General features: G+C 42.9%; 1 protein-coding gene across 1 annotated transcript in view; it reads right to left on the bottom strand.

Moving 5' to 3' along the window:
* The window catches only part of GATB (glutamyl-tRNA amidotransferase subunit B), a 74,962-nt gene extending 64,994 nt beyond the window's left edge, over positions 1-9,968 (bottom strand). The window contains exons 1-2 of the mRNA XM_024764057.1: positions 9,778-9,968; positions 7,691-7,841 (exon numbers count right to left, since the gene is read on the bottom strand). Coding sequence (XP_024619825.1) covers positions 7,691-7,841; positions 9,778-9,953 — 327 coding nt within the window. The 5' untranslated portion in view covers positions 9,954-9,968. The remainder of the gene's footprint in view (positions 1-7,690; positions 7,842-9,777) is intronic.
* Between the last annotated feature and the right edge of the window lie 3,808 nt (positions 9,969-13,776).

Genomic DNA, 13,776 nt, shown 5'->3' with positions numbered 1-13,776 from the left:
CAATTATATCACAGTTGGTGTTTCTATTATTATGTAAATATGTCTCTCCGCTGAGCTGTAAAGTACACACAGATTACATGTCCTTTCTTGAACGTTTTGTTTCTTCCTGAAGTCAACAGGTCTTTCATTTTATCATTTGCTTTATTTTCTTACTGCCTATTCCTCATTATTCTCAAAGACTCTGGTTTCTCAGACTCACAGACACAGAGAACAGACTTGTGGTTGCCAAGGAGGGGCGTGGTGGGGGAGGGATGGACTGGGAGTTTGGGGTTAGCAGAGGCAAACTAATATATATAGAATGGATAAACAAGGTCCTATGGGACAGCACAGGGAACTACATTCAATATCTTGCGAAAAACCATAATGAAAAAGAATACGAAAAAGAATGCACATATGTATACCTGAGTCACTTTGCTATACAGTAGAAACTAACACAACATTGTAAATCAACTATACTTCAATAAAATAAAGACTCCAGTTTCTATGTAAAATCTTTTATTTACACAAGCATTAGATACCTGCTCTTCCCTCCCCACCTCCCTTTTTTTCTCGAAACCTCTCTGTTCTGGAGCCATCTCCGTCTCTCCCACTGCTACACAGCCAGCAATCTGAAGCCTCTCCGTGACTTCAGCAGGTTCCCGTTTAATGGAAGTACAATTTTTTGAGAACCTGCCTTTCTGAAATACCATTATTCTACTGCCACACTTGAATTATAGTGCTGGATACAGAATTCTAGGTTAGGATGATTTTTATTTTTCCTACGATTTTTTGTTTGTTTTTTTTTTGTTTTGTGTTACACGGGCCTCTCACTGTTGTGGCCTCTCCCGTTGCCGGACGCGCAGGCTCAGCAGCCATGGCTCACCGGCCCAGGCGCTCTGCGGCATGCGGGATCCTCCAGGACCGGGGCACGAACCCGTGTCCCCTGCATCAGCAGGCAGACTCTCAACCACTGCGCCACCAGGGAAGCCCTTTCCTACGATTTTTAAAGGCACTATTCCATTATCTTCTAGCTTTAAGTGCTGCTTTGAGAAGTCTGATGCATTTCTGATTCCCAGTCCTTTGCGTGTGACTTTCCTTCTCTGTAAGTTCTAGTATCTTATCTTTATCCCTGGTGTTCCAATTCTACACTTCATGATGACAGCTCTGCATGGGAGGCTATTTTTATTCCTTGCACTGGGTCACTGGCAGGCCATTCTGACTTGCAGATGCATGTCCTTCAGTTCTGGGAAATTAATCTGTGTCATTCGTTTGATAGTTTCCTCTTGTCTACTTCCTGTCTTCTCTCTTCTGGAACTCCTATTAATCAGCGGTTGGACATCCTGGATTGATTCTCTAATTTTCTTATTTTTTCCCCAATTGTCTGATTGCGTGTGTGTTACACTTTCTGGAAGATTTTCTTGATTTTATCTTCTGACTCTTCTGGATTTTTTTTTCCATCCTAATTTTAATTTCTAAGAGCTTTTGTTCTGATTGTTTATTTTTTAATTTTTTAAAAAAGATTTATCATTTATTTATTTATTTAATTTATTTCTGTCTGCGTCGGGTCAGGTCTTAAGTTGTGGCACACGGGATCTTTGTTTTTTTTTTTAATTTGTGAAACAAGTTTAGCAAAAATATATTGAGAATAAAAGCCAGAAACTGGTAAAGAAAAGCCAACCGAAAAAATATACAAACTCTTCCCCCAAGTGATGAGACCCTCTGGGGAGGCCCCACGTGAGCCTGTGCTTTAAAGGCCGATGTGGCAGCAGTGCTTGGTTCAAGTCCACGGAGAGAAAAACTACAGGGGAAATCTCACAACAACACTACACTATTCACTGTTCTGGGGCTGGCTTCTCTCTAGGATGGAAAAGAATTTTGAGGAAAACCTTCATATTAGTACAAAAAAAAATCATATAGCTGTTTCATAAGAGCAAAATAATCAAAGTCATGGCTCCCAAGGCATTCAGGGTCTGAGTCCTTGCCCAGGCCCCACCCTGGTCTCCTCTCCTGAGTGATGGCAACCAGAAAGTAGGCCGGGTAACACCGTCAAGATTAAAAGAGGTAAGAGTGATCCTCAGAAAAAATACTACTCTATACATCTCAGGTGAGATAAAAACATTTCATATGCCAATTACTTTTCAATCATAACTTTAACCTTAAAAAAATAGAGCGGGAGGGCACCCTGACGTTCTGAGATTCAAGTGTAGCTGTAATGATGTGTAGTCAGGTTCGTCTTTGTTGAGGCAAGTGGGATCTTTTGTTGCGGCGTGCAGGCTCTTCATTGTGGCATGTGGGTTTTCTCTTCTCTAGTTGTGGTGTGCAGGCTCCAGGGCACGTAGGTGCTGTAGTTTGTGGCACGTGGGCTCTAGTTGAGGCTCACGAGCTCAGTAGTTGAGGCATGCGCACTTAGTTGCCCCGCAGCATGTGGGATCTTAGTTCCCTGACCAGGGATCAAACCCGCGTCCCCTGCACTGCAAGGCAGTCTTTACCACTGGACCACCAGGGAAGTCCCTGATTATTTATTTTTATTTTTATTTATTTTTTTTGTGGTACGCAGGCCTCTCACTGTTGTGGCCTCTCCTGTTGCGGAGCACAGGCTCCGGACGCGCAGGCTCAGTGGCCATGGCTCATGGGCCCAGCCACTGCGCGGCATGTGGGATCTTCCCGGACCGGGGCACAAACCCATGTCCCCTGCATCAGCAGGCGGACTCAACCACTGCACCACCAGGGAAGCCCTGATTGTTTATTTTTAAATGGTGGTATCCTGTTCTTGTTTCAAGGATGCAGCTACCTTCTCTTACCTTTCTAAGGATATTTATAAAAGCTTTTAATTTTTAAAGAATTCTTTTACCCTGCGCATTATCCGTTGCCTCTTATTTTTTTGTTTTCTTTTTATTTTGGGCTGTCCACTACATTGGAGAATTTCTTCAAATGTCTGGTGATATTTGGCTGTCAATTTATACACATACACACACACACACACACACACACATATATATAAACACACACACACACATACACACACATGTATTTTTAAAATTTACCTCTTGAAATGATCTTTTTTTTTTAAGAAATTTATTTACTTTTTATTTATTTAGTTTTGGCTGCATTGGGCCTTCATTGCTGCACGCCGGCTTTCTCTAGTTGCAGCGAGCATGAGCTCCTCTTCGTTGCGGTGTGTGGGCTTCTCATTGTGGTGGCTTCTCTTGTTGCGGAGCATGGGCTCTATGTGCATGGGCTTCAGTATCTGTGGCTCACGGGCTCTAGAACGCAGGCTCAGTAGTTGTGGCGCACAGGCTTAGTTGCTTATCAGGGATCAAACCCGTGTCCCCTGCATTGGCAGGTGGATTCTCAACCACTGCGCCACCAGGGAACTCCCAGTCTATTTATATTTTAAAGTAAGGTACTACAATGCTGATTAAGCATTCTATGTAAATATCCAGGGCTTGCTGATTGGTGGCCTTCATTCTAGGACAATCAATGAGGTGGCCAGGTAGCTTTTTTAATTGAGATCCCCCTAAATGTCAAGTTCTGTCAGGTTCCTATGGGTTCCTGCTTGGGGGAGGTGGGAAAGAGAAGAGATGGCCATAGCAGTTCACTTGAGCTCCTCAAACGGGGCAGGGAAATGATCGGGCAGGCCCTGGGGTTCAGAGTACAGATGCTGTCTGACACCAGTACCTCTTGCTCTGCCTGGGGTCTCTAGGGGGAGTGTGTCACAAGCTGAATTTCTCCCCAAACTATAGATTCCTATGAAGGTAGGGCAGCTACCGAGGGACAGGAAAGGACCTCAGGTCTAACTGCTCTGTATCCAGACTCCAAATTAATCCCTTTGTCTTCACCTCCCTCTGGCCCTCCACAATACCTGTTGATCTCACATCCGGACCCTTTCCGGGGTTGCATAGGGCACACCATCTCATTTCTGACTAGTGTCTCTTTCTGAAGGCTTTCTGTCCCTTTCCTGGGTTACACTTAATTTCGTTCTGCCAAGTCAGGCCCTCCTCCATCTACCATCTCATGCACGTTGGTCTACTCTCCCATTCTCTCATAGGTTTATAACTTTGAATTCTTTCACTGTCACTTCAGTGGGGTTTCTTTGGGGTAGGAGGAGAAGGACAGATTAACATGTATACATTCAATTTGCCACATTAATCAAAAGCCTCTTTAATGGTCCCCTCATTGGCTCCTTCTCATCAGCATTAAAATTATTTTAAATCTTATTTTTATTTTATTATTATTATTTTTTTGTGGTACGCAGGCCTCTCACCGTTGTGGCCTCTCCCGTTGCAGAGCACAGGCTCCGGACGCACAGGCTCAGCAGCCATGGCCCACGGGCCCAGCCGCTCCACAGCATGTGGGATCCTCCCGGACCAGGGCACGAACCCAGCAGGTGGACTCTCAACCACAGCACCACCAGGGAAGCCCTTAACATATTTTTAAGTGGACGATACCTTACTGTTGACTATAACTCATCAGCATTGAAACAATCTCAAGTTTCTCCAACATTAAGGAAAATTAGGCTTTTTTTTTTTAAACCGACTCTCTTTATTTAATTATTTTTTGGCCACGCCCTGCAGCATGCGGGATCTTAGTTCCCTCACCAGGGATTGAACCCAGGCCTTTGGCAGTGAGAGCGCGGAGTCCTAATCACTGGACTGTCAGGGAATTCTCCACTGCATTCTCTTTTCCTTCCAAGCCAAACTTCTTGAAATAGTTGCCCACACTCTCTCATCTCTACCTCAACATCCCCAAGTTCTTCGACCTTCTGCCACCTCCCTTCTAACCCCATCGCGGAAACGCTTCCTGTAAATATCCCCCTTAACAGATCCAATGACCACTGCCTGGTCCTCACCTTACTTGAATCTCAGTAATACTGTGTACTCACCCCTCAAAATATGCCGTCCCTTCGAGTCTCTGACCTGGTACTCTCCTTACATCTTCTTACCTCTTTGCAATGAGATGCACACTCCTTAGCAGGGCTTGTATGGTACAGACTATGCTTTCTATGCCGGTCTCACCTCTTGCCACACCATATTCCAGTTCTGTGCTACAATGCGCGGAACTTCTTTCAGTTCCTAGAGCAAGCCATGCCCTGTTTTTCTTCTGGTCTTTGTGCATCCTATTCACTTTTATTTGGCCAAACTTTGCAAATTCCCCATATCTGTGTTGAACGCCCCTCCTAGAGCACACTGTATTTCCACTACCAGCATGTTCATTGAAAAGTACTGCAACTGCCCACTTAATTGTCCAAGCTCCGTGAAGACAAGACCCACAGCGATCTTTTACCTTCTTCAAACCTGTATCATTAGAACTTCTACGATGGCTAGTGCATGGGAGGCATCCAATAAATGTCAGTTGAGCAAATGAATGAAGACACAATCAAGAGAGGGGGAGAATCAAATACTTACAGAAAGACACACTTTATCATATTTTCTCTTTAATGGGCCAGCAGAGCAAATGAATCTGGTCTACAGAAAAAGACTTGACACTATAACCTAAGTTCTTTTGGTTGCCTATTTCTATCTTCTTAACAGTGTATCTAACAAACGGTCACCATTTTTTGCATAAAAATAACCAAATGCGTAGTCAGAATATCAGAGCATCAGTACACCATCTCCACAGGCTTAGAGAGGGCCAACTGTCTAAATGTTTCAGCATATTTAAAATCTCTATCTAGGTACATCACTGGGTTTTGAAGGGCTGTGGGAATGACAACATTTTATTCTGGTAGCTATGGTATAATTTAGGTCACACACTAACATAGGTCTTTTAAAGACAGAAACATTTCTGAAAAAGAGGCAGATTAGCTCTGTTGCGAGAATAACCCATTAGGCTGCTCAAACAATGAGTGTGGTAGGCTCCAAAGAGGAAAAACAAAATCCAGCTCGAGCAAAACAGGATTTCTAGCTTTTGATTGTCATTTAGTGAATGTAAGCCAAGCTCTCAATGTGCCAATGTCCCAAACGACTTCACTGTCATGTTGATGTGCCTAACACTGGGCAAGTATCTTCTTTGGGGGCCTAACAAGATGTCTTCAAAGCATGTTGACATTTAGTTATTTTGAATTGTCTCTAATATCTGACCACAGTTAGCCACAAGTAAACAGCCTATCTATAGAAAACATGTCTATCGGCAAATGGATGTTTTCAATGTGAGCTATAATAAATACCTTGCTAGATACTACATTCCCAGCTGGAGAAACCTAGAAAGAACTCAGCAGTTGTGTCTAGTCTCTTGACAATGACCCAACCACCATGTGGAAAAAAAATGTTTTGACCTCAGAAGGAAGAAAGAAGAGGTGTTGTGATGAATTGCTTTCCATTCACTTGTCTAAATAGAGATTACTTTATTTCTACTATAGCTGAGCCTCTGCCCCAAAAAGAATTCGTACATTTATAACTGGAAAATTGTCTCTTCTCAAATAAAAACAATCTCTCCATCAACAGATACTCTAGGGCAGAGGGAGGGAGGAGGGAAGGGACAGACACTCCTATACTTGTCTTCTCCCGGAAAGACCCAACAGCAAGTCAAAGGTGACCCTAGGCATGGTTTACAGGAACAGGAGTCCTCCATGACAAAAAGCACAAGTAAGGAAAAAGTTCCAAGACAGAGACACTGCCCTAGTATAACCAAAACGTTGGGTGCAGCAGGTACTTCGGAGGCACTGCTCATGACCTTCCATGGCAGTGACTCTGGGAAAAGAAAACCTCTGCCTCTGCACACCTGCCAGTGCGCAGTTCAACCAGTTTTCACTTGTATTTAAATGTTAGAAAGTGTGGAACTCACCCAGGAAACCTCTCCCTGCCCGCATCACCACCACTTACACATTCCCTGCAAGGAGGGCAGGAAACCCCACACCCAGTTGATACTATGTGTCCCGGACAGACTATGAGTCATGTATTAGCCCAAATATTCACATTGTTCTTTCCATCCTTTCCTTCAAAATTCCATCCACCTATGTGAAAATATATGCGAAAAATCTTGCTGATGAGTGAGTACACTGGACCCAGTCATTGCCAGTTTCAGTGAGAATGAATAGATAAATGAGTAGTTCACTCAAAGCATACTGTGGTTGACTTTTTTCTCCATTACTGACCGGTTCTTAATTTTCTAAAACCACAATCATTATTGACCTTACACCGTAATATCACGTGACATATGCTGTTTCCTTTGACGAGACTCCCCCGCCTCTCCCTCCTCCATGCATCTGCCTGACTCCCGCCTGCCTTCTCAGCTAGCTCAGGTTGTTGCTCTTCCAACAACCCCTCCTTAGCCAACCCTATCTCTTCCCCAATTTCTCACAACAGTCCTTCTCTTACTGAATTCGGTAAGTCCCTGCGTGGGGTTCCAAAACCATACTCCGCATATGACCTCCACAGGAGCAGTGACACGGTACTCTGTGCGTAAGACACATCTCCCCAGCTAGTCTCTGAACTCCTCAAAGGCACGGTTTGTTGCTCATCTTTCTGTTTCAGTTCATCGCACAGACCGGACAGCCTGATACTGAGTAAACAATCTAAATTGTGTGTGAGATGAATCCACGAACAAACGGATGACGTTTAGACTTAGAAACAGAACTACAGAGATGAGTCTTTGGAAAACATTTAGTCCAACCCACTTCATGCAAAGCTCCCTAAACAAGTCTTTCCTAAGAGTTATGTTCGATAAAACATGAACATTGTGTAATGAAAACAGCATACAATAAAAACCTTACCGGCAAAGTTCCAGGCAGAGATGCATCAAAAAAAGATACCAAAGAATTGGGAGGTGCTGCAAAGTCGACTTGAGATCCAGAGAAGAGTTTGGAGTTGGAGGCAATCTGGGCATGAATCTCCAAACCTACCACAGCTGCCCATTCACGTTCACTAAATAGGAAGACAAAATGGTTAAGAAGTTCTTAGATCCGTCACCATGCGTGAATTTCTAAGAGCTGAAACCACAAATGTTAATTTTCTATTTGTGTTTTTAACTTATTAAAATTTTATATCCTACTTTAAAAAATGTGTCATACTGTATTGGTGACTAAATCAAAAGCAATGCAAAATGAACACCTACAAGGCCGGCAAAGCAAAATTCATTTACAACATGGCATAAGGAGAGTTCACTGTGCAAACAAGAAGGTAACAGAAAAGAACAATTTGGCATCTGAAAACAATTTAGAAATGGGTATCAGGTGGTGACTGCTTGGCTGACTAATGAAAAGCAGCATTTTCTAAATTAACTGTGCTTTGTCAATTAGTCAGTCAGCAAATGAAGAAAGCTGATCTTGTGAACGTTTTTAGAATTAACATAAACATCAGGATTTTACTAGAGAAATAATGGTAACTAGTTGCACATCTCATTATTAAAAAGGAAGGGAAATTCTCAGTCATGTTTGGAATTCATTTTCTAACAATGGTTTGCAAGTAAAGTAACCAGAGTGACAAAGATATAATAGATCACCCTTCCTGGGAATTTTGTGCAAAGGGAAACATTAAACCATTGCAAGTGGCTTTTTTTTTTTTTTTTTTCTGGTTCCCCAGATCACTTTAAATTCCAAAGATCTAGTGTCAGGTTCCTTTGCTTGTTTTGTACTTGACTGCTACCAAACCTAAGAAGCTGCAATAATGCAACCTAAATGCTACAATAATCTCTTATCTGGCCACTCCTACTCTATTGGGTCTGTATGAATATTCCATACAGAGGTCTCTCCAGGTTCTTATAAGTGTGCTTATTCCATGGGTTATTATTAAACCCATGTATCCTGGGCAATCTGCAGATCACCTGGTGTACACCTACTCTCTCCATAGTCTGCCTGTTTCTATCCTGCTCTTCCCCCAAGCCATTTTCTATATTATCGAAATTTTTGTTTACATGTATTTGGTTTTGTTTCAGTCATTTCAACACATGAAGTTCTACATCTGTAGTACTGATGAATTCCTTCTTTTTAAAGTTGGGAAGCACAACCTGTAACTGAGAGGAATTAAACGAAGAACTTATCAGAAATTTGCATTCACTAAAACCTTATTCAATGTATTTTTGCAGTTTCGTTACATGAGAGAAAAAAATACTTTCCATTCACAGTGAGACAACCTAATTTATGAAAGGAATAGAAACAGTGTTTCCGGACATTTTCCCTCTGTTCCTCCAACAGAAAAGCAAAAATAATGGCAACCTAACTATCTCAAAAGAAAAACTGAATATTAGACACATGCCTTATGTTTCTGTACTTAAAAATAAACTATTTAGGTCTCACATAGTGAAATATAAACAGCTGTTCAGTGGATATTAAGCAAAATAAACAACACTTTCTACATAACCAGAGGGAAGATCTGTCATTGGCTGCATTCTCCTAGGTCTAGACACACATGTTCAAAATGAAACGCCTCCACAGATAGGTGGTGTTTTCTGACTAATAATTTACAACACTGCTGACTCGTAATAGCTCTAAATAAATGTCAGGTAAATAAGATTCATCTTCTACTGTCACCGACCCCGCTACTGGTGCTATTAGTTAAGGTAACTGAATCCACTCTTCTGTCTGTGCAGCTTTCGAGTCAGGAAAACACGTGCTATTTTACACTCACAAATTACCCAAATATGCCTGTCTACCTGAAGACAGCGGTTTACGTTGTGGGGACGGGGCTGATAGAGGGCCAGTTTCGTGCTCTCATTTAGGTTTCAGCGCTGCAACTTATAGCCCAGCACCTCCCGCCCACCAAAACGTCTAGATTGAAGGCTGGGCTGTAGTGGCCATTATCTCTCCAGTCCCGCAATTCCACCTCACGCTTAAGCGGGGAGTAATGGTACGAAATAATATACCCTTTCCTCGGTTTCTGGGCCGTGATGAGGGGCTGCTGAGCCACTGAGCTCTGTCCCCTCTTCCCGCTGGACGTGGACCCAGTTGGAACCCCTCTTCCGTGGCGAGAAACGCCGCCAATCCCGGCGAAAACCCAACGCCTTCCTGGACAGCACCAGCGCAGGACGGGCGTCGCCATTGCCTCGCCAGAGTCCTGGTCAGGTGATACGGCCTCCCTCTGCCGCAAGACTCTCTGGGAAGCGTAGTTCTGGAAAGGGCTCAACCGCTCTAGGCTCGGACCGGAAGACTACTATTCCCAGGGGGCACTGCGACTCGAAGGCTTCCGGAACCGGGAGGGGAGGGGAGGGGAGAGGAGAGAATGAGAAATAGGGGAGAGGGTGGGAGGGATTCTGTGTCGGAAGGTGTGACTCCTCCTAGCGGGGAGCTGGAGAGCTTTGTAGCCGTGAGCACGTGTGTGAGTTTGAGAGCGAGCAGGTGGTGCCAGAGATCCAAAGCGGAGAAACCTGGCCAGGATTTTATAGCCCAGTTAACCTTTCGAGCTGAAGTAAATGACCTTGACATCTCCGCGAAGGCTTCGTGAACCCCAAACCCACTCAGTAAATTTTTTGTTTCCTTTTCCACTTCACACACCAATTTGTGCATTAATGCAACAAATACCTATTTGCATGCCAACTATATACCAGACGCAGTTCTTAGGCACTGGGGATTCAGCAAGGAGCAAGGCAGTTATGGCCGTTCTGCTCATGGAGCTTACGTTACTGGTAGACGAGACGTACCGAAAAGTTAACGAAAATGGGATGCTTTCACATAGATAATAAGGACTATATTTCAGCAGAGGTGCTTGGAGACAAACAGACCTAGATTGAAACTTCAGGAACATTTTAACTGATTCTTTTTGATCCTGGCCAGTATTTGAAACACTTTCCTTACCTACGAGGAAGTCTTGATAGCAGCTACCATCATCCCAGTGGACTTCTGTTTTCCTGCTTCAAAACTCATCCCCTCTTGAAACTCCCACTGATTTCTTGTATTTGAACACACAATTTAGAATAGCCATTCAACCATTCTCTATTAGATCACCCTATTTTACAACTCCGCATAGAGCTTATGACTATCTAATGTCTATATCCTGTCTCCACTAGCTCCTTGAGAATGGGGAATTGGTCTGCCTTATTCAACACAGTACTACCAGAATACAGAGTAGGCCCCTCAAAAATATTTGTTGAATGAAGTAGCACAGTGTGAAGAATGCATTTGACAAGGGATGAAGTGGATGCCCTTTGGAGTACTAGTTGTGTAGGAAGGAGATGATGACATAGTGTGGTGGTTGAGGCAGAGAGAAATCGACCTCTGTGAGATAGATTAAGGTGAGATAGATTAAGGAGGTGAGATTGAAGGACTTGATGATGGATTGGATATGATGGTGGAAGACTAGGTGGGGGTCAAGTAACCCCTGAATTTCTGGCTTGTACAACTGAATAGCCGATGAAGTTATTCACTGAGATAAGGAAACTAGAAAAGAAACTGGTTTGCAGGAAAATATGACTTTGGTTGCCTTGGCGACATACAAGAGGAGAAGTCAAATAAGCATCATTGATGCCTAACTGCGTATGGTATGGAGCAGGGGGAAAAGCTGCATACTTTATATATTTCACACTGGTAGATTTGCAGTTATTGATCAATAACCTGTTGATCGGGACTACAGGGGACAGGGGCATCCTGTATCTTGGAAGTGAGCATGGGCATTCTTTAGCCAAAAGGACAAGGAGATCCTTGCTACCTTCCCACTGGTAACCAGCCTACTTAGGAGGCAATTCACTACCTAGCATGAGGGGTTTGAGGGTGTTTGGAAATCACTGTAAGAGAGAGCAGCACACCTCATGAAAATCCTTATTTATGGGCAAAATGTGCTATAATGGAAACTCATCTTTGTTTATGAGGTAGTATCATGTAGTAATAGCATATCCCACCCCACCACTAGAGGGAGAGAAAATCCTATGCATGGAAGTGTATTTGATTTCTTTAACAAATGGACACCTTCCAGCTTTGAAGCATATGACGTAGTCCTTTAAAAATCCTGCAGGACCTAATGTCTCCCTTCTCCCCCAAGATTATCTGTCATTTCTGGAAATGCCCATTGGTCTCCTCGTACTTGGTCTAGTGTCTAGGGGTGCATTGTTTTCTCTTCTGCCTAGTCAGGGGCTCCCACCAAACCCCCTACCACGGAACCGTTTCTCTTGCCTTCCTCGTGCATGCCAACTCTGATATCTATCAGAATTCTTACTGACAGCGCTCTAGCTGAGAGAGTTATTTTGGTTTCACCGAAAAGGTGGCTGTCATCTGGAAGACACAGAGATTTTCATTTTTAAGAAGCTCAGAAAGTGGCAGGACAGGGTTCCTAGCAAAAACATTTTCTTAGGGAGAGTCTCTCAGCTCTTATTTTATTCACATAATTGACACAGGACAAATAAATTTAGAACAGGTTCCTAAAAAGATATGGAAGCCAGGACAGAATTTCGAGTTGTTACTTATAAATGGCGGTAGTTAGGAAGTATACCTAAAATAACATGCTTGGTTTTGTTTTGTATTCTTCAGAGGGTCTTTGAATATCAGAGTTGGAACAGACTGGCTTACCTCTGTGTTTGACTCTAAATCCCCCGGTATCTGTATAAACACATTGATTTCTTAATACAAATAATTTCCCCCCCAATTCTAAGTGGTGTTTAATTGTAATCACTTTCTTTCGCATCCTTTCACTGGTTTGAGATGGGCAAAATGATGTGTGGAAACACGGTATTCTAGGACTTATAACTTCTTCAGTATCACGAGTACAATGTGAGGGAATGACACAAGTGGCTCTAAGTTTCCAGTTTTTAAAATGAAATAAACAGTTTTAATGGAAACACTAAAATTTCAAGTAAAACTAAAAGGAGGTCGTTTCCACTCCTCATTTTAACAATGTATCCTGGCAGTATATCTCAAAATCGATTTGTATACAATTTTGAATCTGAAAATTGTGTTAACTAACCTATTTGATTAATGACTTTTGCTTTGTGGAAACAAAGGCGACACTTTAACGACACCTAGCAGACTAATAAACATAATGTCCCTTGCAGTCTAACAGAGCTGGATGTACAGGGCTATCTTAGTATTTTTTAACACAGTTGTGAGTTTAGTTCCTCTGTGCAACTGTTAGTTTCTATCTGTTCTACGGCCACAGCAGCTAGCCTGCTGCCTTGAATGTTACATCGTGTGGGGAGGGAGGAAGGAAGGTCAGGATAAATTCTCTAAAAAAAAAAGAAAAAAGTCCACTTCAGATGATGTACAGATGACAAAAACTGACAGCATCATTTTCAGGTAGGAAGAACATTGGCACTAGAGGAGAGCCTGTTTTTGAAAAAGCATTCTGAAAGCATAAAGTTCCTTTTTAGAAAAAACACCTTGTAGGACCCAGTTGAGTGTCATTAGGGGAAGAAAAAGGGCTGGGACCACATGCATACTGGGCAATCAGGAGAACAAGATTCATTTTATTTTATTTTACAATTAAGTCTTTATTCTGGTAAAATACTGATGTGGAGGGAACAATTACTTTTTATGGAAGATTGCTCTGAGGCAAAGAAATCTATTAACTTTTTCTTCCTTCCAAAGCAGGGAAATAGAACACCCTGTCCAATGTCTTTGTAGAGATGAGGTGCTGTCTGGGGAAGGTGGGGCCAGTGTATCGCTGCCGTGAGGCTTGCCTGGTCCATGAACTGTCATCTCTCCACACCCTTTCTTCTTCTATATGGTTTCAAGGGATGGCTTGCTGTTTTCCCAGGCTTTTGCTTTTCTAGAAATCTGACTAATCCTGGAAGCAGTCAGGAATTATGTGTGGAAGCTCCACCTTTCCACATCCTCCTGACTCAGCTTCCTTGAAAGAAAATGCTCCTGAGTTGCAAGTACTGGCAGTAGAACATGTTCAATTCTGTGTGCCTGGAAGCTATGTGGTCAGATCTCTGCTA

This window comes from Neophocaena asiaeorientalis, unplaced genomic scaffold (assembly GCF_003031525.2).
Source record: "Neophocaena asiaeorientalis asiaeorientalis breed wild unplaced genomic scaffold, Neophocaena_asiaeorientalis_V1.1 scaffold594, whole genome shotgun sequence".
Classification (NCBI taxonomy): Eukaryota; Metazoa; Chordata; class Mammalia; order Artiodactyla; family Phocoenidae; genus Neophocaena; species Neophocaena asiaeorientalis.
Note: the sequence above shows the minus strand (reverse complement) of the source record. Positions and strands in the feature narration are given on the sequence as shown.